This window comes from Diorhabda carinulata, chromosome 6 (assembly GCF_026250575.1).
Source record: "Diorhabda carinulata isolate Delta chromosome 6, icDioCari1.1, whole genome shotgun sequence".
NCBI classification, from domain to species: domain Eukaryota; kingdom Metazoa; phylum Arthropoda; class Insecta; order Coleoptera; family Chrysomelidae; genus Diorhabda; species Diorhabda carinulata.
Genome location: NC_079465.1, coordinates 9227036 through 9251084, shown reverse-complemented (window position 1 = coordinate 9251084; position 24049 = coordinate 9227036). Strand labels below are relative to the sequence as shown.

The 24049-nt window shown below is 31.3% G+C and overlaps 1 protein-coding gene across 1 annotated transcript in view; it reads left to right on the top strand.

Annotated features, from left to right (window-relative positions):
- Window positions 1-2286: 2286 nt before the first annotated feature.
- LOC130895337 (inhibin beta chain) overlaps window positions 2287-24049 on the top strand; it is a 112133-nt gene continuing 90370 nt past the window's right edge. The window contains exon 1 of the mRNA XM_057802571.1: window positions 2287-3231. Coding sequence (XP_057658554.1) covers window positions 2712-3231 — 520 coding nt within the window. The 5' untranslated portion in view covers window positions 2287-2711. The remainder of the gene's footprint in view (window positions 3232-24049) is intronic.

The following is a 24049-nucleotide window of genomic DNA, read 5'->3' as shown; positions in this document are numbered from 1 at the left end:
AAACGGTTCAGCTACCTTCTTCTATTTCTAATGTTAAAGTGATTCAGAAAATTCTGGTTTCAGTGGGCATTTGCCAAAATATTTTATGTTCTATTTGGTCTCTCATAACCACCTCGTCCACTCTCTTTGATTACTACCTGTTTCGAAAGAATGGCTCGATGTAAAGCAATTTCAGACAAATGTAGAGGTGATGACAAATATTTCAAATGCCTATTTTATGAAATATTTTGTGAAGGATTTGGAAGAATTGAGACTCGCTGAACTGAATAAGATTATATTGAACATACTTTTTACATTATCACCACATCAATACTCACAATTACACGTGACGTGTTTTTCGGAATCTTCTTCAGAGACTGAGAAAATTTTCTGCGTTAAAGTAATTTTTTCATAGAAAAGTTGGTCTTACTTAAACCACCCTGATATTTATACAAGAATCCTAATGGCCGCACGCGAACCACTGTGTTAATGGCAACGCGAATCGTGGATAACATTGCCAACAGTTTACACTCGCAGGTTCGCACCGGGCTCAAAGTATAGTTTGGCTCTTGACGCGTATGGACGTCTTGTAATTTTTTCACCTAGTTTCTTTACACGCTAGCGTATCTTCTAAAAAAGCATTCATATCACATCGGCACCAGTTCCCTATTGAGTAGACTTCTTTACTTTCCCCTTGTAGCTCCTATAACTTAACATGAGCGAATATTTTTTCTTCTTAATTCATCTATTAGTATTTCCATCATAGTACTTCTCCGTATTCAAGCATCGTGTTTTCTGAGTTTATTTTTATAGTTTTTTAAATTAACGTCCCCAAAGCACGAAAACATTCAAGTGATTGTTCTAATTCGTTATTCTACTAGGTACGCATTTTGTATACAAAATCGTGGAGTCGAAAACCCAACCATCCGTGGCAATGGCTACTGAGCTACTGAGCAATTTGCGAATGTGAAGTCTTGTCGTGTTCGCGCAAGCTTTATCGCTGGACAAAAACCGATAATTTTCGGGGAACATGCCGTTAAGCCGTGAAGAATACGCAAATAGGATCCACACTTCGTGGGTGGTTCACGATTCGCGTGCGAATGCGGATACGGCTTAAGAATTAACAATATGTTTTGACAGTACGTCTACCTGGTGTACGCTTACGAAATTGTGCATACGGCTATCATGAGGGATATTTTCAAACACATGGCAACACCACTTTCCAAAACAATCTTGCAGTTATGTCTAGGTAAAATTGTTGACATATGTTATTGTTACACCCGGGATAAAGTCTTCGATAAGTTCAGTTCGAGCCCCGCTACTGCAGTTGCAAAATAACTGAGATTATGAAATTTTGTACTAAAAAAAAATATGAATTTTTTCATTTTTTGATAAAATGTCTGGCAACAGTAATTAATTGGTATAGAGAATTGAAGAGGATAAAAGTTGTCCTAGTCGATCAACACTGCACTTGTTCTAAGGGAAAATTTTTATTGTATTTTTTTGGAAACAACGGGTGTATAATAGGACCATTATACTAGAAAATCGAAGCACGTGACTTCTATCCAAAAACAGATTCAAGAGGAACTGACTGAGAATGATCCTGTCCATGCTACTGTAGGAGTTATAAATTTTTTCAACGAACATTGAGTTGAATTATAATCTTATCCTGCTTATAGTCAAGATCTAGGTCTGAGTGACTTCTTTATTTCCGACCGTAGAGGAAAAGATAAGTCGTTGAATATTTCATAGGGACAATGAAGCATTGAAGAGCTACGAAGAGAAAACTCGACAGATTTGAAACAAGGGCTGGGCAGGGCTTTTGCTTAATGGTTTCATTAGATTAACGAGTGTATACAGTTTGATTGAGATTATATAAAAAAATTCGTTAATTGTTTCACCCTCAAAAATTTCATCATGACCCTCGTATTATATTTCAGATTCATATACTTATTGATATCAAAGTGAGTTAACTTATATTTTATTTAATTGTGCTGTGATTTTTCTTAAAATATAGATATTCAAATAATATTTAACATACAAACAATATTCGTTGAAATTGATTTATTTCGATGCAGCATTTTATAGAGCGTAAAGAGCAATTAAAACCATTAGAGTTTCAAATTTTGATGCATACAACTCGACTAATCTCTATCGATAAATCATAGTTGGTTCGCTACCGAAACCGTTTACAACAGCAGCAGAGAAGCCATGCTCTCAGGAATCAACTAAGTTACGACAGTCAAGCTACAATAAAATTGACACATGCAAGTGAGTCCAGCAAGCCATGGAAGCATGGAGTTAGTCAGTTGCCATCCGAACGCCGCATTGGTAACAAATGATCGCGAAGCGTGCGCCAAAGCCAGCTAGACACGGGGGAAACTTTTTGAAATAGTTTTTAGAAAAATGTAGATGACAATTCGAAAGTTATTCGCTTATATTTTTGGGGTGTTTTTGAGAGTGAAAGAAGACTGACTAGTTGTTTTCTTTTTTAGTGGAGCTGTGAAAATAGTGCCCTAGAAAAAATGTGCGAATTTTTAGTTTCCGAAAAACAGACATTTACGAAAACGGCGACGGCAAAAAAATATGACTGCAGTAAGCGGTAAAAATTAATAAAGATGTTAGAAGAAAGCGTTTGTAAAGTTTTAGATAGAAAATATAAAAATTCGAGGTAATAGGAAATTTTTCTAATTAAAAAAAATAATTACCGTCCATAATTAGCAAAAAACAAAATGGCTGTTTATAAAAACTACTATAACCGTAAAGCCCATTGGACTATCACAGTATCCTGTTTGTACCTTCTTTGTAGTACCATTTCTTGTACCATAGTTAACGCTGAAAGGTTAAGGCACCCCCATATGAAGCGAAGCGGTGAACCAAGTTGGTCTCAATTAGAAAAATCTAGAATAGAAGATAGTTCAAAAAACTCCATCCTCAATTGCCCAAATTGCCTTTTCGAAAACGAGTTAGATAGAGAGAAAAAAGAGACAGACAGACTTAGATTAGAAGCGATAAAAAAGCAAATTTTACAAAAATTAGGTTTGAGGCAAAAGCCAAATGTGACTCACAGTCTTCCAAAAGATGTTATTTTGGAAACGCTTTATAGAGCTGAAGATGAAGAGAATGTATTTCTAAGAAATTTTGATAGAGAAAAGTTTTCTACGACTAGCTCTAGGAATAACATCATGGAAACAGTTGATGTCGACGATTTTTATGGGAGAACATCTGAGATTATATCCTTTGCAGAGGAAGGTAAGTCTTATGAAAGTTTTATTTTCTCGTACAAATTTTAATAACTACATTAATTGTGACAGTCTCTAATTTCAATATGTATAAATAGCTTACAAATTATGATGATAAAATTAATAATTAATACACACGAATGCGCACTAGGTACAAGTATATATTATTCTCTATAAAAATTTCGACAGTACCTAAAAATCCGCATTACGGTTCTATTTTCGTAAAACTACTTAAAATTGAGAAGCAAAGTTTTGAACAGCTTTTTTCCAATGTTTTATTGAAAGTATATTCATTTACTAACTACCTATTTCGAGTATCAAGAATTACTACATCATTTGAAACATATATATTTTGAGAAGTTCATTTCCTAATTTCGAAAGGACATAGTTCATTGCAGTGAATACAATATATTGTGGAAATATATATATATTTCAAAATATGGAAATTTTTTTGGAAAAAAAACGTTAGAATTTATCATTTCAATGATTAAATTAATACTAGATTTTTAAATTAACATATTATAGTCCAGGAGCCCGTGCTGGATTTCTATTGCCGAAACAATATAAAAAAATATTGAAAAAATGAAAAAAGTTTCATCGCGGTTATAAAGTTTTTTAATGTAATCGACAGTAAATTTTATTTGCTTTTAGACTAAATATCATGAAAATAATTTTTTTTTGCCAGAAGGATCTGGAATACCTATTTGAAATATGTGATGAGGGCTAAAATTTCTCCTTCGTGCGGGAAACTTTTTTCATTTTATTTATTTTTATGTAATTTTTAAAAATATCTTGCGCGCTCAAAAACTACCGGAAAATCCTGCATACCACCTTGAAGTGCATGAACTATATTAGCATCTACTCCAAAATGTACGATGTTCAATAAATTTACTTTGGAGTAAATGCTTTTTATCGAATAAGATTTCTTTTCCTCTGCTTAGATTTAAAAGATTAATAAAGGATTAATGTGATTCAAGGAATAATATGAGAATTTTTATTTTAGATAATTGAAATGATGAAATAAAATTGAAATAATTGATAGGAGTTTATTCTCTAACTTGTATATTTATTGATAATCATCGAAATTAATTTCATATATATCACACATGAAAATACATTAATTGTTGACAAGAATTCATTTAAAAAAAATTTTATTCAGTTATACATGCACTATTATTGAACATTGAACATTAATTAAAATATAAAAAATATTTTCTACTCGCAGCTTGCATCCACAAGACATATTCTTCTCTACAATTAACTGGTATAGGCGTGAATTTCCTGTAGCATGAGAAATGATAGCCGTTATCATTCAAATCTTTTAAATTCAAACTTAAATCCGCAAGTTTTTCATTCGTCTCAAGCGTAGCTCATTTTTTAAAAGATTTTTCTTTCGAGTAGAACGGTGTTATCTTCTCCTTAGTAGTTGTATTGCAATTAAAACACTTCATTTTGCAATTAAAATAAGGAAATAGGAAAAAATTGACACAGATACATAAATATTTCATCACAAACTACAACTCACTGAATTAATTGTCACTACGACATAGTAGAAAAAAAGCAATATAAGTTGATAATTTCTAAAAATATAAAGGTGCAATACTTCTTTCCAAAATAGAAAAGGAGATGACGAAACATTCGAAACTTGAAGGTGAAGCAGACTGAAGGGACAGAATAGCTTCTACCTTCTAGAATATATACATAAAAACGGAGACTATATGGTCTATTCTTCATGATAAAAACTATTGCAACTATTGCAGCTCTTGTGATTCACCTCTAAAACAGTACTCTGTACTAAACTATATTATGTATGTAAAAAAACATTAATCAACAAGATTAATTTTACAAGAAACATAATTAATATTTATGTAATATATGAGTTCATTATAGTTATGTAACAACGGCAATTCGACAAAAAGCATTTACTCCAAAATAAATGTATTGAACATCGTATATTTCAAATAGACCCTTCCGGTGAAAAAAGTGTTTTGAGTGATTTTTTTTCTAAAAACCAATAATATTTACTGTCGAATACATTAAAAAATAAATATCGATCACGATAAAACATTTTTTCAATAATTTCTTTCACATTGTTTCGGCAATAGGAATCCACGCAAACCGAACTTAATTTATTCCTATACTTATGTTCTATTTATTTGAAAAAAAAATTTTTTGATTCCGCTATGACAGGAATTTCACTGTTACCGGCTCCCCATCTATTATTATGTTGAGTACGCTTGAATCTAGGAATATGCTATTCTGAAAAAAAAATTTTTATATCAGCAGTTACATAATTATTGTAATATATCCACGTTTGATCCAGAAATTTGATTTAGAAATATTGAAATGAATATGAAGGTGCAAAATTTTAAACATTTTATGAAGATATATTTCATTTTTGTTTACATAAAAATTAGATGAATTTATATAGTTCATTACAAATTTTTCTCTAACCTCTTTCCTTGTGTTTGATCGGTATATTCCCACAAATATGATGTTCATAAATTATTTGGCAAAGAATTCGTTTCAATAAATAATTAAATCTATATGTATATATTCAGAGGAAATATTTGCCAACTTGCTCATGATTTCTTATGTGCAATTGTTGTAGGGTTGTCATAATAATATACCAAAGTGTATCTTTTTTAATATGTATCACAAGCTGTCGTCATCAAGGAATCAATTAAGCGGTATCACAAGTTTTCTATACCATATTATGTAAAAGACAACCTCGAAAATGACAATAAACATAAATATTTATGCAAAACAGATATAACAAAGTTCAAAATATTACATAATCTGCTACTATAAGAGATATTGAAGAGTCCAGTAAGAATTAAAAAGAATATTAATAGTTCTAATAGAGTTATTTCCTGAAAATTACAATTGTTACTGATATCCCTTCATTTGTGTTGAAGAGCTGTGTAACGTGGGCTGATTGAAATAAATGTTTTGCATTTTTGAACACATTTGGAGGAATAGGTAAACTGAAATGGGAAATTGTAGAAGGGACAAATGGTTTGTATTAATGACGCATTTATTCAATATAATAGTAGAAAGAATACTTGGGATTAAGTTTGAATATGATTCTTTCACGAGGCAAATACTTCTAACAAAAATTAACAAAGATATTCTAAGACATTTCACATTATTCTATTCTTATGTCAGCAAAGCTTACATTTCATTAGGTCTAGTTTAAAATTGGAATATGGCCGAGGAAAATCTTCAAAAAATTGTTGAGGCGAAATCACACAATTACATTTAAGGTGATGATGATGAAATGGCAAATAAAACCATTCGTTAATTGAATTGGAAGAATAATGAAAATGACGACAAAGCATTTTCTACGACAGCTACATCAATTTAATATACAGTTACAGAAAATGACAATATAATAATTTGATAATGAAGTTTGTTAAGACAATCAATATTTATATATAATTTGACAATATACTGAGAGCTGATACCATTGCAACTATCACACACATAAAAAGTAACAATAAAATTAACTATAAAATTCTTTCTTGAACTAATATTAAGTATTTATTATACTCTTGATGATTATAGAATTAGGCAATTGATTGAATTATTGTTCCGTCGAATTCATGAATAAACTCTTATCACATATAATCATGGCAAAGTTGTCAAAAAGTGTGAAGAAGAGTAAAGTATTCAGGAAATATTCCACGGAATTCATTCGAAGTATATGAATAGCATAAATAATTGATTAATATTGTTACAATCAAAATATAATTGATGTTTTTTTCGCTTTTGTAAAATGAACGTTTCTTCGACTGATTTGTCATACATTTTTTCCATATAAAAGTGACGAAGTATTCTTATGACATACATATGTGTATAAACACGACTTGTATAATAATTATCCACGGGTTTATGAAGGTAACCAATACGTTAAAATTACTTTTATACATGTCATGAATATAACCAAACTTTAGATCCTGAACGAATGAGACGAATTATTGGTATCGAGGTGATAGTTAGAAAGTTTTCAGTCCAATGTATTTTTCGTTAAGCAAACCTAAGTTTCCAAAATTTAATTATTTGGAGTTTCTTTCTCTAATACTCGACGGCGATGTATTAGTACAATATCAATGAATCTTTCAGTATCTATTATCCATCAAAGTAAATGAAATTTCATGATATAAAAGTAGGAAATTTATATGATGAGAAAAAATTTTCCAATTAAATTAAGTCACAAAATATTAAACAATATATTTCAGTGATAAGTATTTTCAATGAAACCATTTCTATTTGCTTTGCTTAACGGCTTAGTAACAAAATGGAGGGGTTTCTACGCACAAATAGAAAATTTGCCATAAATCAAGAACTCCTTTAAATATTTTTTGTCAAATTTGATCACCAATATATAAGCAAACTTTGGAAATATTTGGAAATATTTAAGGATTGGCGCGCTGTCAGGGTTAGTTGTCACTTTTATCCCCCTATTTTTTATGCCACTGGTACAAATTCTTTTTTCAGTTTAGTTTTAAATTTTCTGAATATTTTTGGTTAGAAAACTAATAACCTTTTATAGAGCTAAAATGATAGGTGTAGTAGAAATTTGCCTCTAAAGAAAAGTCTACAAGCAAGTAAGTAATTTACAAATTAATTAATTATTCATTCAATTTAGAATAATGAATTAGCGTAAGTGGTTCAAAACAAATAAAAATTATTCATAATCTCAATTTGAAACAAAATTTCAAACAAAAATGTATTACAATCATAATAAAATTGGCAATGAAAATAAAAATAATAATAGCACAAATTAAATTCAAACAACACTGTATTACAACAATAATACAATAATACAATAATAGTTGTTCAATCTGTTGACCGCCTACTTCAATACACTCATTACACCTCTTTGTCATTGAGAAACGTGTCTTTGAGAATGAATCTGGATGGGATTGAATGATTTCTGTCGCAGCTTAAATTCTATCTATTAGATCCTGTTCAAACTCGATGATTGTTTCATAAAATAAGGACTTCATATAGCCCCGTATGAAAAAATCGATAGGATTTAAGTCAGGTGATCTTGGAGGCCAGCAATTGGGTCCACCCCTACCAATCCATTTTCCTCTAAAACGTCTGTTTAAGTAATTTCTTGCCGCTGCAGCATAATGAACAGATGCCCCATCGTGTTGAAATCACTTGTGTTGTCTAATATTTTACGGTACAGCCTCCAACATTTCTTCCAGAAAGCGCGTATACACTTCTCCATTTAATTCATTTAGTAAAATCTAAAGCCCGATTAAGCAATCTTCAACCATACCCACCCACACATATTACCAAATATTTATTCTGAAATCCCAAACGTAACTATTTCTAGAGTTGAAAATTCCTTCCGTAGTAAATCTAGCCTCGTCGGTATATAACCCATATTTTGAAAATTTCGATTTTCACGACATTATTGTAAATACTAGTTTGAAAATTCCATACGCACACGTGCCTAATACAATATAATTTAGAAATATTGAGTATTATTTAATTACCTGCAGACTTTTGTTTGGAGTAAAATTTCTACAACACCGTTCATTTTAGCTCCAAAAAATGTTATTAATTTTTTAACTAATGATAGTCAGGCAATTTAAGACAAAATTAAAAGAATAATTTGTTCCAGTGGCGTGAAAATAGGGGGATAAAAGTGAAACAAACCCTGACAGTGCGCCACTGGTTAAATTTTCCCAAAGTTTGTTTGGGTCCAAATATTACTTAGTCAAGGAGCATATTGATCATCAAATTTGGAAAAAAAAATAGAGTTCTTGATTTATGACATTTACTTGGTTTAAAATTTCGATCACCCTATATCTCAGCAATCAGACCCCGTAAGGCTTCGTATTCCTATATCATAATGAATCATTTATTGAGATCTCTCTAAGGTAGCATTATCGGTTGGATATAGAAACACCCTGTATTAGCTATAGAATCTAGGAACAGCATATCTTTTTCCCTGTTTCAAAGGTATTTCCAATATTTTAGGCCCACTGCCAGAATAATAGAAGTTTTATCAAATTACACTCCACATTTAATGAGTAATATATAATTGTGAAAGAGAGAGAACAAAATTATAAATTTTTTCCCTGCTCGACGATGGTCAACAAAGTCATGAGTCAGTCATACTGAACTACAAAAAATTAGAGTGCTTCACAACGTTATAAGTTATGAATTTTAAATAAGCATAGAGAACAGCTGAGATTACAAAAAAAGCTCTGGCTTTCTCCGAGATGTGGAAGGTCACTTTTCAAACTAGACGTGTTGAAGTAAAGATCAGAACAAAAATCATCCGGCTTGCGCTCACAACACCGTAAAAAATGGAAGGATTAGAGTACGCCTCATAAATAGCAATGCAATGATCTACTCATAAAAATTCCAGCTCTTCTTAAAAGAAACAGCAGAAGTGGCTATTGAGAAATATCCATGGGACTAAATGCCATCCACGATGCATAAAATTATGTTGCATGGTGCTAAAATAGTACAGAAGTAGATTCTGTCAGTCGAAATATTGTCGGAAAAGGCACACGAAGTAGGAATATGGCTTACAAGATTTTTAGGATCAAAATCTCTCAGAAAAGACCTGTTACACAAGCTACTAGAGACTTCGAATCCTTTTATTACGAACATGGGACTCGAACCAAAAAAATGCATCTGGAAACCACTGATGCAATGAAAGAACTGTTAACCTAATTTACTTGAATTTGAAGTTTCTTTTCAAATTGAACAACTTTTGGCTTTGAATCCTTAGTTTTATTATTCACAGAAGTCTCTGTTTTACAAGCTTCACTGAATTTTAAAGATTATTTATTTTAATTAAAAACTCCAAATACTTGTTGCCAATTGCTTCGATGAGAACTATCTATCACGAAAATTTCATAAATTTTTATTTTGCCAAAAGTATTTCAATCCCTACCTTAAGAGGATGGAAACAGTTTAATTTGATGTATTTATTTGCTCTCAATCGAATAAAATCGGCCAAGTTTCTATATTAATCCATTCTCGAGATATTGATTTTTTTTTTCGATATTTGGCCATTCGGCCTAACTGTAGGGCGTAATTGTTCCTCATTTTCAGCTTGCAATTCTTGACCTTATAAGGATAAAAACAGTTTAACTTGTATTTCTTTGCTTTGATACGAATGAAATCAACCCCAAGTTTTTTTGTTAATTCATATTCGAGATATTGATTTTTTTTCGCTATTTTGCCATTCGGCCTCATTTTCATCTTACTCTTCTTTATCATACACTTTGCAAGAAAAATTATCGAAAAATTTTCAATTCTAGAACCTGAGGTAAATTAGGGGGATTATCTTGTTTGGGTATGTTATTTTGATGTAGCCCTTGAATAATGGCAAGACGTTAAATTCGGCCAAAACATCATATCATCTCTAACGTGGAGTTAACGTACGAAATCAACTAATTTAGTGAGAAAGCTGTTAATATATCTTTCAGAATCTACAGATTCTTCCCTTAATCCATTCACAAAATGTCTGGATATACCTCTTGTCGAAATAGCTTACCAGTCCAAAACTGTATCAGCAAATTCTGCTTTTTTTCATATTTTATATGCTTAAAGTACTCTCCTATATTCTCGGTATAAAAATCATAGTTTCCTTCGATTTCCCAATTAACAATTGTGAAATATTTTCCACCGTCCATAACAATCTCCCTTATTCGCAAAATGTATGGGGCATATTGAAGACACTTTTGTCTTTTTTGGTAGTTTGGACCATTTCTCGTCAATTCTCGCGGTAAACTTTGAAGTATGGTATTCAAACGGCAATTTTAATTATTTTATGGGTAAGGAATCTTGGTTTTCCACTTATTAGGAGTTTGAGACATAGTATTGCACCCTCCCATTCGGTTATAGTACGCTAAATGCTTCAACGTGAAATATTTTGAATTTTAAAAATGCAACTAAGCTGGAACTTTTGGAACCGTTGGCGATATCCATACTAAATACACTGCTTATACAACTACTACCCCATAACTCACAATTACATTGTTTGAGGCGCATTTCGATAACGAAGTTATCTTCAGAGACTGAAAGTAAACTGTTTACCTTCAATCTCTGAAGACATGAAAAAGATGATCTAGCTAATATCAAGAAAATAAACATTTTTTTTCTTATAAAGCAAGTTTGATATTGTATTATTACAACCTATTCTTAAACTCTTCAATTTTATGCCATAACGATATACCTTATAGAATATTAAATTGAACGGAAGTACAATTTACGCATTTTAAAACTAAATAAGTCCATAGTCCATATTATCACAAAGTTTGTCTTTGCTTCATCTCCTTTTCTTCCTCCAAGTGTGATATTTAATGGCTGCAAAAAAAGTGAGCAAGGAGTAAACAGCTTAAACATTAAAATGAATTTAGCATTTAATGTTTGAAAATTCATTGCTTCATCAATTTTAATATTTTGGTGATGGCCTTGTCAGTTTTACATACAGGTATGAAAACGTAGATAGTGAAGGTTGTTCTTTCACAGGCGTTGAATTATCACACTACCAGTTCAGCATTGTGATCAAAGGGTGGAAAAATTGAATATTCAACTCTAAATCAATCATAATAAATATAACACGAAATAACTTAAATTGAGCAAAAGTGAATCTATATAATGCACTCGCCGATGTTAGGTTGTATGCTTTATGTCAAAATTGTCATCCTTAGATTGCAGCGTCGTGCCATGGCGGTATCAGGACCTGTATGTAAGACCGTGGTTACGAGTACCTTGTGTACCCAGCTAATTTGTTAGGGCAAGAAGAAGACAATAATTTTCCAACCATAGGCAGTGGTTATTGAGTGATAAAATCGGAATTTTCGCGACATTTTTATTTGAGAATAACTAGATGGAAAAACAACCTAAGATAGATTATAATATACGTTTTATGGTTTTATGGATGAATTTACATAATAGTAATGAATTTGTTTGGCGATCTATTGCTAAATATGAACATTAACAAAAAAATAATGCTACCAAATCTGTGAAATGTGGTGGAAATTAGACAGTCTTAACTTGAACAAAACTATACTTTATACTCAAGAGCACGTAGAAAGTGATCAAACTTTTCAGATACATTTTGAAGATGACTTCAAATTTATATACATTCAAGGCACCCAACAATTATAATAATTTGATGAAAACAAACTTTCAGTGTTAAGTAGAGGTCAAAGATGTTGAATGTCGTGCGTACCTTGCTTTTGTATTATAGTTTCTGACTTCTGGCTTTTTAATTTAATCACAGTTAGTACGTTAAGTCTTGAATTTATCGATACCTACAAGGTGATATCGTTTTAACATTGTGCACAACTGATTCACAGAAATGAAGCTAGATCACGAGAAGAGGAGTATTACATGAATTATCCCAATTATTTCCTCTTATTTTAGATTATTGATAGTTAACCAAATATATAACATTGAATGTATAATAAAACTAATTCTCCTTTATCTCAATCTTGCACTTATTATGCTGATTTGAAAGCTAGAAGAAAAATCGACCTTTACTTTTTGAAAGTATGCTCTCCAATAACAACGTGTTCAATATCATATATAATATTCTTAGCGGCCCGTAGGTGTTTGTTTTCAATTATTGAAAACATACTGGACATTTCTCGACTCAAAATATGATATTTAAATCTGGCTACGGTAAATAATATCATAATATTGAAGAAACTGCATAGTTTGACATGCAATAAGTGAACATTTGTTGTATTGCTGAAAACGGAATTATGGACACCACTTATAAAATAAGCAGTGAAAGGGTGAATACAACACCCAGCTATTATACTATTCTGATTATCTATTATGAGTAAAGCAATCCAAACTATCATCACAATAGTCATGTGTATATGCCTAGACCAATATAATATCAATATTTATGCTGCGTTTTATCCTGCCACGCCGTCATGTGGATATAAAGAAAATCGTTTCCATAGCTTTCATTCTCTACACAAGCTCAACAGATGTAGTCAAAGGAAGGACAAATCGTAGAAGGTATAAGACAAAGCCAAAGTACACATAGAAACAGGACAATCTGTTTTTTAAAACCATTGGTTAACGTGTAGTAGAAAATGGTCTCACAAACCTAATGATTTGAAGTGCCTACTCTCGGTGGTACGTCTCAGTTAAGTAGCTTATCTTATGCCTTACGCTCTAATACAAGACACACACGTATGACCGTAAATGCAGTCAAGTTAACATAATAAGCAAATTTGCGATATACCACAATTTTTCCTCAAAATCAAAGATATGGTAGTAACCTGCAGGTTTAGTTCTTTCGAAAAGATTAAGATCTTACGTGGATATTATAATCATAGCACGTTATAAATAGTCCGGTCAATTTAGACATTCGAAGCTACATAAATTCGCACCAAGCTGAAAATCGGTAAGATTGTTTAGAATACAACGAAAAATAAAATTTGAAAGTTCCCCATCATTCCCCTGTAAGGAAAAATTTTTATTCAAGGTCAAAAAAAAGCACACGTTTAAACGCCACCTATGAGGTAGTGAGGCAGTAGGCCTATTCCACGGGTTAGTTGTGATCCTGTTTAATTTGAAACTATTCCAAACTAATGGATATTAACAGAGAATGAAAAGATAAAAACAATTGAAGTTGAAAAAAAGTAGTGCAATTTAATCGTTCGAGTCATAATTTTCGATATTCTTCTTCTTTATCTTCTTGTTCTTGTTTTTCTTGTTCTTTTTTATCTTCATCATGAGTGCATGTAAACTACGTTAATGGTGATGTATCGCATGTCGCCTCGTGGGAATCAAATGGATCCTCTCCTGTTGGTTATTCGATTTTAGAACACGACCGGCCTTGACAATGTGTACATGCCAGAGAACAAAACAGTCCGACTTTTTTGCAACTACATTTAGAACTGCAGCCCTTTTTGCAGTTGCAAAAAATCGTGTTTAACAATTTCTTCGGCGCAAGTAAAGTTTGCACTGGTGCTAATGAATTGTTGACCAACTTCCAACCCCAATCTTACCGATTTTCAGCTTGGTGGGAATTTATGTAGCTTCACACTTATTTATTGGTCTAATTTGACCGGACTAAATGATGTTGCCACAAATTAAACTCAAGAATTTAATAAGAATAATCATACAACGTACATAAACAATATAAACATAGTTTGATCTATTCCATTATTGTATAATTTTCTATTTGAAGTGATAATTGTTTTCTATTTGCTACATTAGATTCTATTAAATAAAATTATTATTACATCAAGTAGCCAAAGGGCGAAAATTGTCTCCTCATTAGCAAGATCACATTCAGTACCCTTAATATGGGTGTTTTTTCAGAGAATCAGAAATAAGGAGATTGTCTACACATTTCAGTGGTTTTTATCATAAATCAGATACTATATATCTAGGTAACTGAATTCAATACTTCCTTTTCTGTCATAATTACATGATGTTTCATTAACACAACTGAAATTCACACCCTAACCTATTCAGATATCATTACAATCAATAAAGACATCAAAAAATTATAAATATGCTCCCAATATTCGATTGTGTGAAGTGAATATGTGTAGTATGGAAGCGCTTTCTTAAAGTTTGTGGAATTTAGAGTAGTTTGGCATTCAATGCAGAATTTTTATAAATAGATCCTTAATCAGGATTGTTAGTGGAATTTATTTCGACTTTTATTTGACTTGGGATCGGCTCTAAAACATTTAGAACAGGCAAATAATTTGAATATATCTCATAGAGTTGATATAAAATATAGAGATAGTGAGTAGAATTGTTCTATCAGAAGAGCAAGAAAAAGGATAGGTTCATCATTCCCTACTAATATCATAACTTGTTATTTTGCATGTTTGCCGTTCCCACCACACAAAACTTCAACGTCTCGATGACCCAATCAGAATAAGGTATATGTCTCTATCCACTCTAAGAGTTTTTTTCGTTTTTTGTTTCGTTTTTCTCTCTATCAACATTTGAACAAGCTCTATCTTCATATGTCAACTTTCTCATCAATCTTTCAACACATTAATACCAAGATATAAGAGATACATTTCAGTCGACGAATGTTGTGATAGTGCTGAAATGACGCATTTTTGTATACACGGTGTGGCTAATAAATAACGAAACTGAGGGGATGAAATATGTGAATCGTCCTTTCTTAGAAACAGTGCAAGAAGTATTTTTCTGTCAGTTCATGTTCCTCCAAATGGAGATTTGACTAGTGCAGAATGAGGCTCCAGTTTTGCACTCACTTTTCGTATGTAACAATTTGTTTGTCAATTCCTATAGATTCAGCAATCGCTCAAATATTTAGCTGACGGTTATATCGAACAAAAATACGTACTTTTTCGATATTTTCGTCCGTTTCTAATGTGGAAGGGCGACCTGAACGTAAATAATCTTCAACATTCTCTCGGCCATGTAGGATTCCTTAAACTACTCAAAATCACGTGAACGCGACAAACATCAATTGCCACCCACTTGTTCCATAAATCATAAATTTCAATAGACATCGTTACTCATTAGCCACACCTCGTGAATTCTCCGATGATGTCGGTTTAATAAGAATAATCCAAATAAATGAAATTATGGAACTTTCACTGATTCATATATTATATTTATTTAATCTAGAATTCTACGATTGAATGACCAGAAGTAATCTAGAAAGTGAATCACACAAATAGTACAAGTAAAAGTCGATATTAGTAATTGAAGAATAGAATCTTGTATGTAGAAAACCTATGCCTTTTTAGAAACTACGAAAAAACATGATTTTTATCCCACTGTATATATTGGTTGGCGACAAAGGAATTTCGGTTTTGTAGTATTAAATAGAAAATTTTTTTCAACAATAATTTTTTATCAATTATTTTTTTCTCCATTTTGTTCAATGACCTTTGGTCATATTTCTTTCAACTTCATAATACCGCGCTCATAAAATTTCTGTACCTTATCAGCAAAAAACTGGATCGGGTGCAATTGAAGGTCATAGCCATTTGTGAAAGTTTGACCATTCTAAAAATTCTGCAAACTTCGAAATAAATGTTAATCATATGGTGCCAGATCAGCGTTGTATGGGGGGCTTGGAATCCAATTCCCAGCCAAACTCCAATAGTTTACTACGACCTGCAAAAGATGTGTGAGGCCTTGCATTATCATGGTGGAACACTAAACTTTCTTGATTTGACAGTTCTGTGCATTTTTCTTCGATTTTTTCATCCAGTTTCATCAATTATTGACAGTAAACATCAGAATTGATCCTTTGGCTCCTTGGAAGCGGCTGAAAAACCACAACACCTTTGTAATCCCACTCAACTGACAGCATGAGATTTTTTTGTTGTTTTTCGAACTATGTTACTGTACAAAACCCATTTTCACAACCAGTGAGGATTCTTTACAAAAAAGGGGCGGTTTCATTCCGTTTAACGTCCATATCGCAAATGTTGATTCTTTGTGTCGAATAAATTTCTTTTAATTCGTGAGGTTTTAAGTGACATTTTAAGTTTTTCAATTTTTGATTTGTTTATCATCATCTTCAGTAGGCCGACCAGAACGCTGCTCATCTTTGAGAGGAAAAATCTCCAGAATGGAGTTTTTCATACCAATTTTGTTACTCCTGCTCTGTTAAGAAATGTGCACCACAAACACATATTTTTTTTGAGCTGCATCAACTTCCTTTCCTTTACGGACATAAAAAAGTAAAATATGCCGAATATATTCGTTTATGTACTCCATTTAAAATTAACCCACAACTAATAGCTTTAATAAGAATCACACCCTACTTTCTTCTAGAGTTACTTCAATGTGATCAAAGTAGAGCACTAACATAAGTTAATCAAAAATGAAGCGAGGCTCTCAGTAAAAAAGCGAAAGAACTTAGTTGCCAACACACTAATACAAATCTGCATGCCACAATTTCATCACGAATCAAACAATACAGTCAATGATTGAGATGTTACGAGTATGTCTCCATTTCCAGTTACAATATCATAAGAGCATAAACAATATTCCACTATAGAGTCAAGAGAGTAATTGTACGTCGAGTGTTTCATATAATTGAACTGTATCGTCTATTCTCTAGTTTATATATTGACAGAATTATTATGATAAATATTTGTGTATTGCGGTTTTACGTATTTATATTGTTGTTAAACAATTTGCTTCTTCGCCCTTCAATTTACCTTGTATTTCATCGGTTTATAGCGCTGAAAGCGTTAGTTTGTATTGAAAAAAATGCCATAACATCAATAGTTCAGGATTCCTGGCTCATTTTTGCACTTGATTACTATCAAGCTAATTCGTTTCGATGAGACATCCAATTTTTTTCTGTGCGAAAATTCTCAATTGTGATAGGTAATAGGGGTAGCAGGGATAAAATATGTTGATTTGATAATTCTCAAAAATTTACCACTAACTGGACTTTTTTGTTAAATCTGATAATAATTATCTAAATTATACGAAAAATCGTTTTTACTTCAAAATGTATGGTTTGATCAAAAAATCCCCCTTCTTCAAGCATGTATCGATAACAAGGTCAAAAAATTTTGTCAACTATCCAGTTGACTTTGTTCTACTTAGTTGATATTTATATAATTCAATTTATATAATTTATCATTGTCCTACACATAGAATGGTACATTATCCCGGACTTACGCTCAGAAATGGCTAATACCACAAAACCATTTTTTTCATTACTAACTATAGAATAAAAATATTACATAATTTGTTTGTGTTATCTCTGCCCAAATGGAGCAATGTCCTAATAAAACAGGTATGTATCATTAGTCCGACAAGAATTGACATTTTTTCGTTTTCCAATTTGTAACATAAAATACAGTGAGCCCATCTTCTTCAAAATTTAAATAACTTTCTTTTTTAGTGAGATGGGTAAAAAAATATTTGTATTTATTTGAAAAAATGAATCTTCGCTACTAACATCGCTGCCATCTTCATCTAGTTCATTGACCTTATTTGTGAAATCTGACTCTGCAATATCGTGGAAAAATTGAATAAATCATATAATAATGAATAATGAATCAATAATTAATTTTCCGTATCTATATCGCCCAGTTCTGTGGGGCAATTTTTAAATTTTTCCAGAAAGGATATTTTGTTTTTAATTACAACAGTATATTTATAGTATATATTTGATCAATATTTTGTAGGACAAAATTTTTCGCGAATAATTTAGATAATTATCAAAAATGAGCCAGGGATCCTTCATTTCACGCTTGCCATAACGTAACAGTTGATTAGTTTAATTCGTCCACAAAAGAATATTAAGTCACCTTTGATTTTGACATGACATGAAATGATTTGACTCTAATCAGTAATTCGGTCTGTTTTAATCAAGTAGTGTCTTCATATTAATATTATTATTATTGTTATGGTAAGTGTTTGAAATATGTACTTTCTAAGAAATCGTAAAAATGGCAAATGTGGCAAAATTGAATTTGTAGCCGGAAAAATCCAAAGAAAGATATCTAAATGGAATTGCCAGCTTTCTCCATTCCTTTTTATACACTTGTGGCATAAATTACTATTTCTTACTTGAAGAAATGTGAAAAGTATCAAAGATTTCAGACCGCGAAAATGATATACCGGCAGGAGTTTTAAAGAAGCGCTTATAACATTCATTCCCACGACAAAAGTAGAAAACTTCAATTTATAGTTCTTATTTTAGTTTTCATAAGACAAGGTGGCATATTGCTTTACCCATTTATCCTAGAAGAGGCTAGGAAACAAATTATATAAAATATAAGAAAACATTTCAAAAGCTATAAATTACGACACTGGCAATGGACAGAGCTACATTAACAGAAATATACTACTCTGTTATTTTAGTCACATGCAGATGAAGAAGATATCGAAAACCAATAAAAAATAAACACAAACATAGGTAAAGTCAACATAATAAGTGAAGCATGGAAATAAAGACATCCAAATAGGAAATAGTCAAATAGAAAAAGAAATAACAGAAAGAACAACAAATGCAGGAAAACTGTGTACGCATTAAAAACATATTGTCTAGAGAACATATTTCATTGTTCCCTAGACAATATGTGGACAATAACTACGAAAATAAGAGTACTACCCAAAGTCAACTAAGGTGGAGCGTATATGTGAAAAGAATGATCAAGAAATAGAGGGAAAAAAAGCCTAGATAGACAACAAGGCGACTGAGAGTAGATAGGAAATTACACTAGGTACTACAACAAACGAAGAAATGAGTTTTGGAAGTAAACCTCAGTAAAAAAAGAAACTCTACGATCCATTTTACACCCGTAAGGCAAGATTTAGTGAAAGTAATTAAATTCATGTATATGTAGAGGATGTTATAGATCATATATGCAAACGGAAAAAGGACGAATAATGTATGACTTTTATAAAGTAAATTTATTGCTAACATTGGATATGGTTCGGGCCAGATACTTACGTAATTATGATTATAAATGTTAAGAGACAAGTTCAGAAACATTTTGATAGAGTGTGGTTTTAAACATACGAAGATTGACATCAGAATTGATATCATGGAATCATCGGGTTTCAACAAAAATATTTACGAAGTACTAGAACATACACGCACGCAAACAAAAATATAGTGTATAAGGATGAAACGTGAATTGACACAAGACGCAGTTAAATTTGCTGAAAATATTTACCAGTCTTGAGTTGATTGCTTCATTTCTACTAAATAAGTTTGGTTATTTCTTTTTTATTATCCACTGAGTAGAGTATGTTGAGAATTACTTGTAAATTGTTAATTTCATCACTTCCTATATTTTCAAAAAATTATGTTTCACGGTATGTTACTTTCTTTATATTCTGTACAGTTGCACGTTTCATATTGAATAGCTTCTCATTCTAAATTTTAGCAGAAAATTCATGATTCTGACGCACAAACAGTGTTTTTATGATGTTCTTTTCCAGTGTCATATCTCAAATTTCTTCATGAATACCACCATTAAAACTATAAGCCAAACACCTAAATATTCAAGAAATTTCACTAATATTGATTGTTTTTTTTTGCGAAGGTTAGTGAAATGTTACCGAGGAAATATTTTGTCGGGATCCCAACTAGTCGATTATAATAATTTTTGACAAGAAAGTGGCAAAACTTTTAGGACTAACGTTAAAGTGATCTAGCACGATTTTCTTGTTTGCTTTCAATTACTGAAAAAAATCAGTGATTTCAATTAATTATTCCTAAGAAAAGAATCAAGAAGTGATTCTCCTTGGATAATTGAGATGTCAATCAATATGAATAAATGAATTTGACTCGATTTTGTTGTTCCAAATAGATGTCGTCCCAACGTTTCTAGAAACTCAACAAGACCGCCGATATTTCTAAGAGAAGCCAAAGTTAATTTAGTTTTCAACTTTACTTTGTACTAACAACAGATCTTCTTGTGTTTTGTTGTCTCTAAATTTTTATAAGTGTGATAACAAATATTTTTTAAAAAGTCACTTCGAGCTAACGAAATTATTATTGTTACGTTCCAACAATAATAATTTCATTTTAACGATTGACTGGATATATAAATACATAGTTGATGCATTGTGAAAGTGGAGAAGACATGAATGGCGAGCCCATAGCTGTTAGAAAGGATATGCTTGAAGTAACTCTTGAAACTCTGATTTTGGGTGATTGTCCAACTGATTATCAATCAATTAACAACAAGCTAGCAAAATTCGAAAGAAGCGCTACAAAAAAATAACCAAGAAGACAAAGTTTCAGTAATGTAGACAGAAGCAAAAAGATAAACTGTGATAGTTGTACAATCAATGCCTTAAAATTTTGAATCTCATATATAGTAGCTCAATATGTATGAAACAAATCAAAAAGCAAAAGTTATGATACATCACTTGTATTATGCATTGAACTTAAAATATATATTGTCAGAACGATACGTTGTTTGAGACCGCGATAATTGAGTGAAGTCTTACAACTAGAATAAAAATAGGCAAGTGATGAGATAAAATGATTTTTCTTCAGGACAACTGCCACAACAAAAATTTTCTAATAACACTAGGCGACAAAAAATTATTAATTCTTTCCTCGTGGATGAGATAATGTGATTCGTAGTTCTCATAGAGAAAATACATAAAAAAGGTGAACAAAAATTATATCGCGTCACATTTTTGTGAGAATTAAATTTATTGTTCTGAAAAATGGAATAACATGTTTTTTAGACCGATTCACATGCCTTCCATGATTAATTGTGGCGATATCTTGTTTAAAGCGCTCTCCATGCTTGTCACTTAACTTTTTATTTTAAGGGGGATATTGACCAGACCAAAAAGTTATGAAGATCTATTCCTCCCGAATATGTTCATAACCCAGTTTTAGTATCAAGTCATCAATGTCATCACAGTACGCGTTCTCTTCAGAAAACAATTCAACATATGAACTGTGAATTCTGTTTCAATTTCTTCGTGTTCAGATTGCTTGAATTTTCTTCACCACCACGAACTGGAGAAGGCACAGAAACTTTTTCCGAATAAGAGATTGGTTTCGTTATAGAAAGACACCTACCGCAAACATATCAAAGTCCAAAGAATTAAAACATTTCCGTGACATTTTATACGATTCAGCTATGAACTAACTTTCAAAGGCGCCTACGCGAAAATTATTGACGATAACTAGCTATTCACAGATATTAACTGAAAAGTGACAATTTGATAAAAAAAATATTGGAACGATTTTAGTCTTGACTGATATTATAAATTTAGAATAACTGACTTATGAAATTGATATTCTTATATCAATTTTTGAGGCTCTACCAATAAAATACCCGACAGATTTGGTTCGAGTAACTTTGAGTGTTGCCTAGTGTAATTAATCAAACATTAGCTTTAATAGTTCATTTTATCAACGTAAATAAACATTATTATTCACGTTAATTATACTTAAAATACGGATTTCGTTGGTTATAAAAATTTCAGTTAAATAATTATCATATTGCAAGAGTTAACGTTGAGTGGGAAATGATAATAGATTATTTCCAATTGCTTGAGCTGTATTCGTCACTATTATGAGATGAATTCTTCATACAAAGCCAAGAACAACTTTCCAATGTTTTTCTTCATTTTTATATGTTCAACTGCGTTCAAGATTCAATTACTTGGGTTATTTATAAACTTGGAACTATTCAGAAGCGCTTCGTTGCGCTTTTTAGATCTTTTCTGATATTTTGAGAAACATCAATAGATGGTTATTATCAGTATACATATTACTTGATCGAACTAGAAACCACAGAGATCAAACCACATCGTCAAGTGTATAATCGTCGAAAAATTGGCTAATTTTCTCGTTTTATTTATTCTGAGAAATGAGAAAACTTGTCTCTAATATTCATAGCTCAATCATGCTTTGTATGATTATTCCATATTCTTTAGGTAATTCATATGTTATTTCGAATAAAGTTGAAGTCAAAATTATTCAGATAGAACGAAAATCTTGAAACTCATGTAGCCTATTCTCTGAGGTTACAAAACCAACGCCTCTGGACTTTTATATGTAGAAGTATTCGATATTATATATTTCAATAATCACGATCTATAACTTTAAATGTAAAGCTCTTGATTTTCCAAGCGGATTTGGTGATGTATTAGACGTTAAGCCGATAATTTCTGTCGGAAGTCCGTATTTTGAGCATAGACATTAGGCTGAAAGATAAAGCAATCACGCAAGCGAACAGCCTGCCTATATATATATATATAAGTTTAAAACTGAGTCAACACACTAAAATGCTTTAAGGAATTTGAATTGAATTGATATTTATGAAAAATTGTCAAATCACATATGGTACAACTCATTAATTACTCAAGCTTCATTAATTTGTCGACTACGTTCGGTTGAACAAGATTGATCGTCCATCCTCGAGTATAAACCTGTTGAAATTCATCGAAGATTAAGGTTTCCTATGGTTCATTCTATACTATACAATCATATATCAATTGTACATGAATCATAAAATTTGTTCAGGTGAACCAAAAAATTAGGAATAGGATACTTGCATCTTTTAAAAAGTATTTATTTTCTTGTCTATTTTATTGATAAGAAATAATATCAGAAAATGAAATATTTATTTAAAATTGAGAAAATAATATCTAGTATTTAATTTAAAATCGCAAAAATTTCACAAATTTTAACTACATAAGGAAACGATTCTCATTGGTTTTCAGTTATGATGTCGTATATATAATAAAAACATTGAGCACTTGTCTGCTTGATGATCACGACGTTATCATTGCCGGCAATGTAGTGTGTGCTGTTATAATACAGTTTTTTATTTATTAGTTACGTATCAAAAACACATTTTCCATCTATAAGAATAAGGTTGATAAACCTTTTATGGCTTAATTTCTTATTAAGAATTAAAAGCATAATAACATTAATTACCATAAAATAATAGAATACATTAAAATGATTCTGGTAACAAAAATAATTACATCTCGCAGGATTGTTAAAACGACTAAAATTTTCAGAATAATCAAAGTTCAATAATCGAGAGAATAACTGTTGTATCGTATATTTAGTGTTTATAACGTCACACAATATGGCGGTCTCACTGAAATGTTTAAATTACCCACAAAATTTTCGAATTTTCTGTTTTTTTTTTCTCTATAAATATTGCTCATCGAATTGAAAACAATATATAATAAAAGTTCTGAATAAATAATCCAAAACTATTTTTTTCTTAAACCATGGAACTACCTTATTGTCATGGAATTTTATTCGATAATTGAAATGGATAACTAATACAAAAAACCAAATGTATTTCCTATACGATTAATATTCGAATAGGGACAACAGATATTTCTTG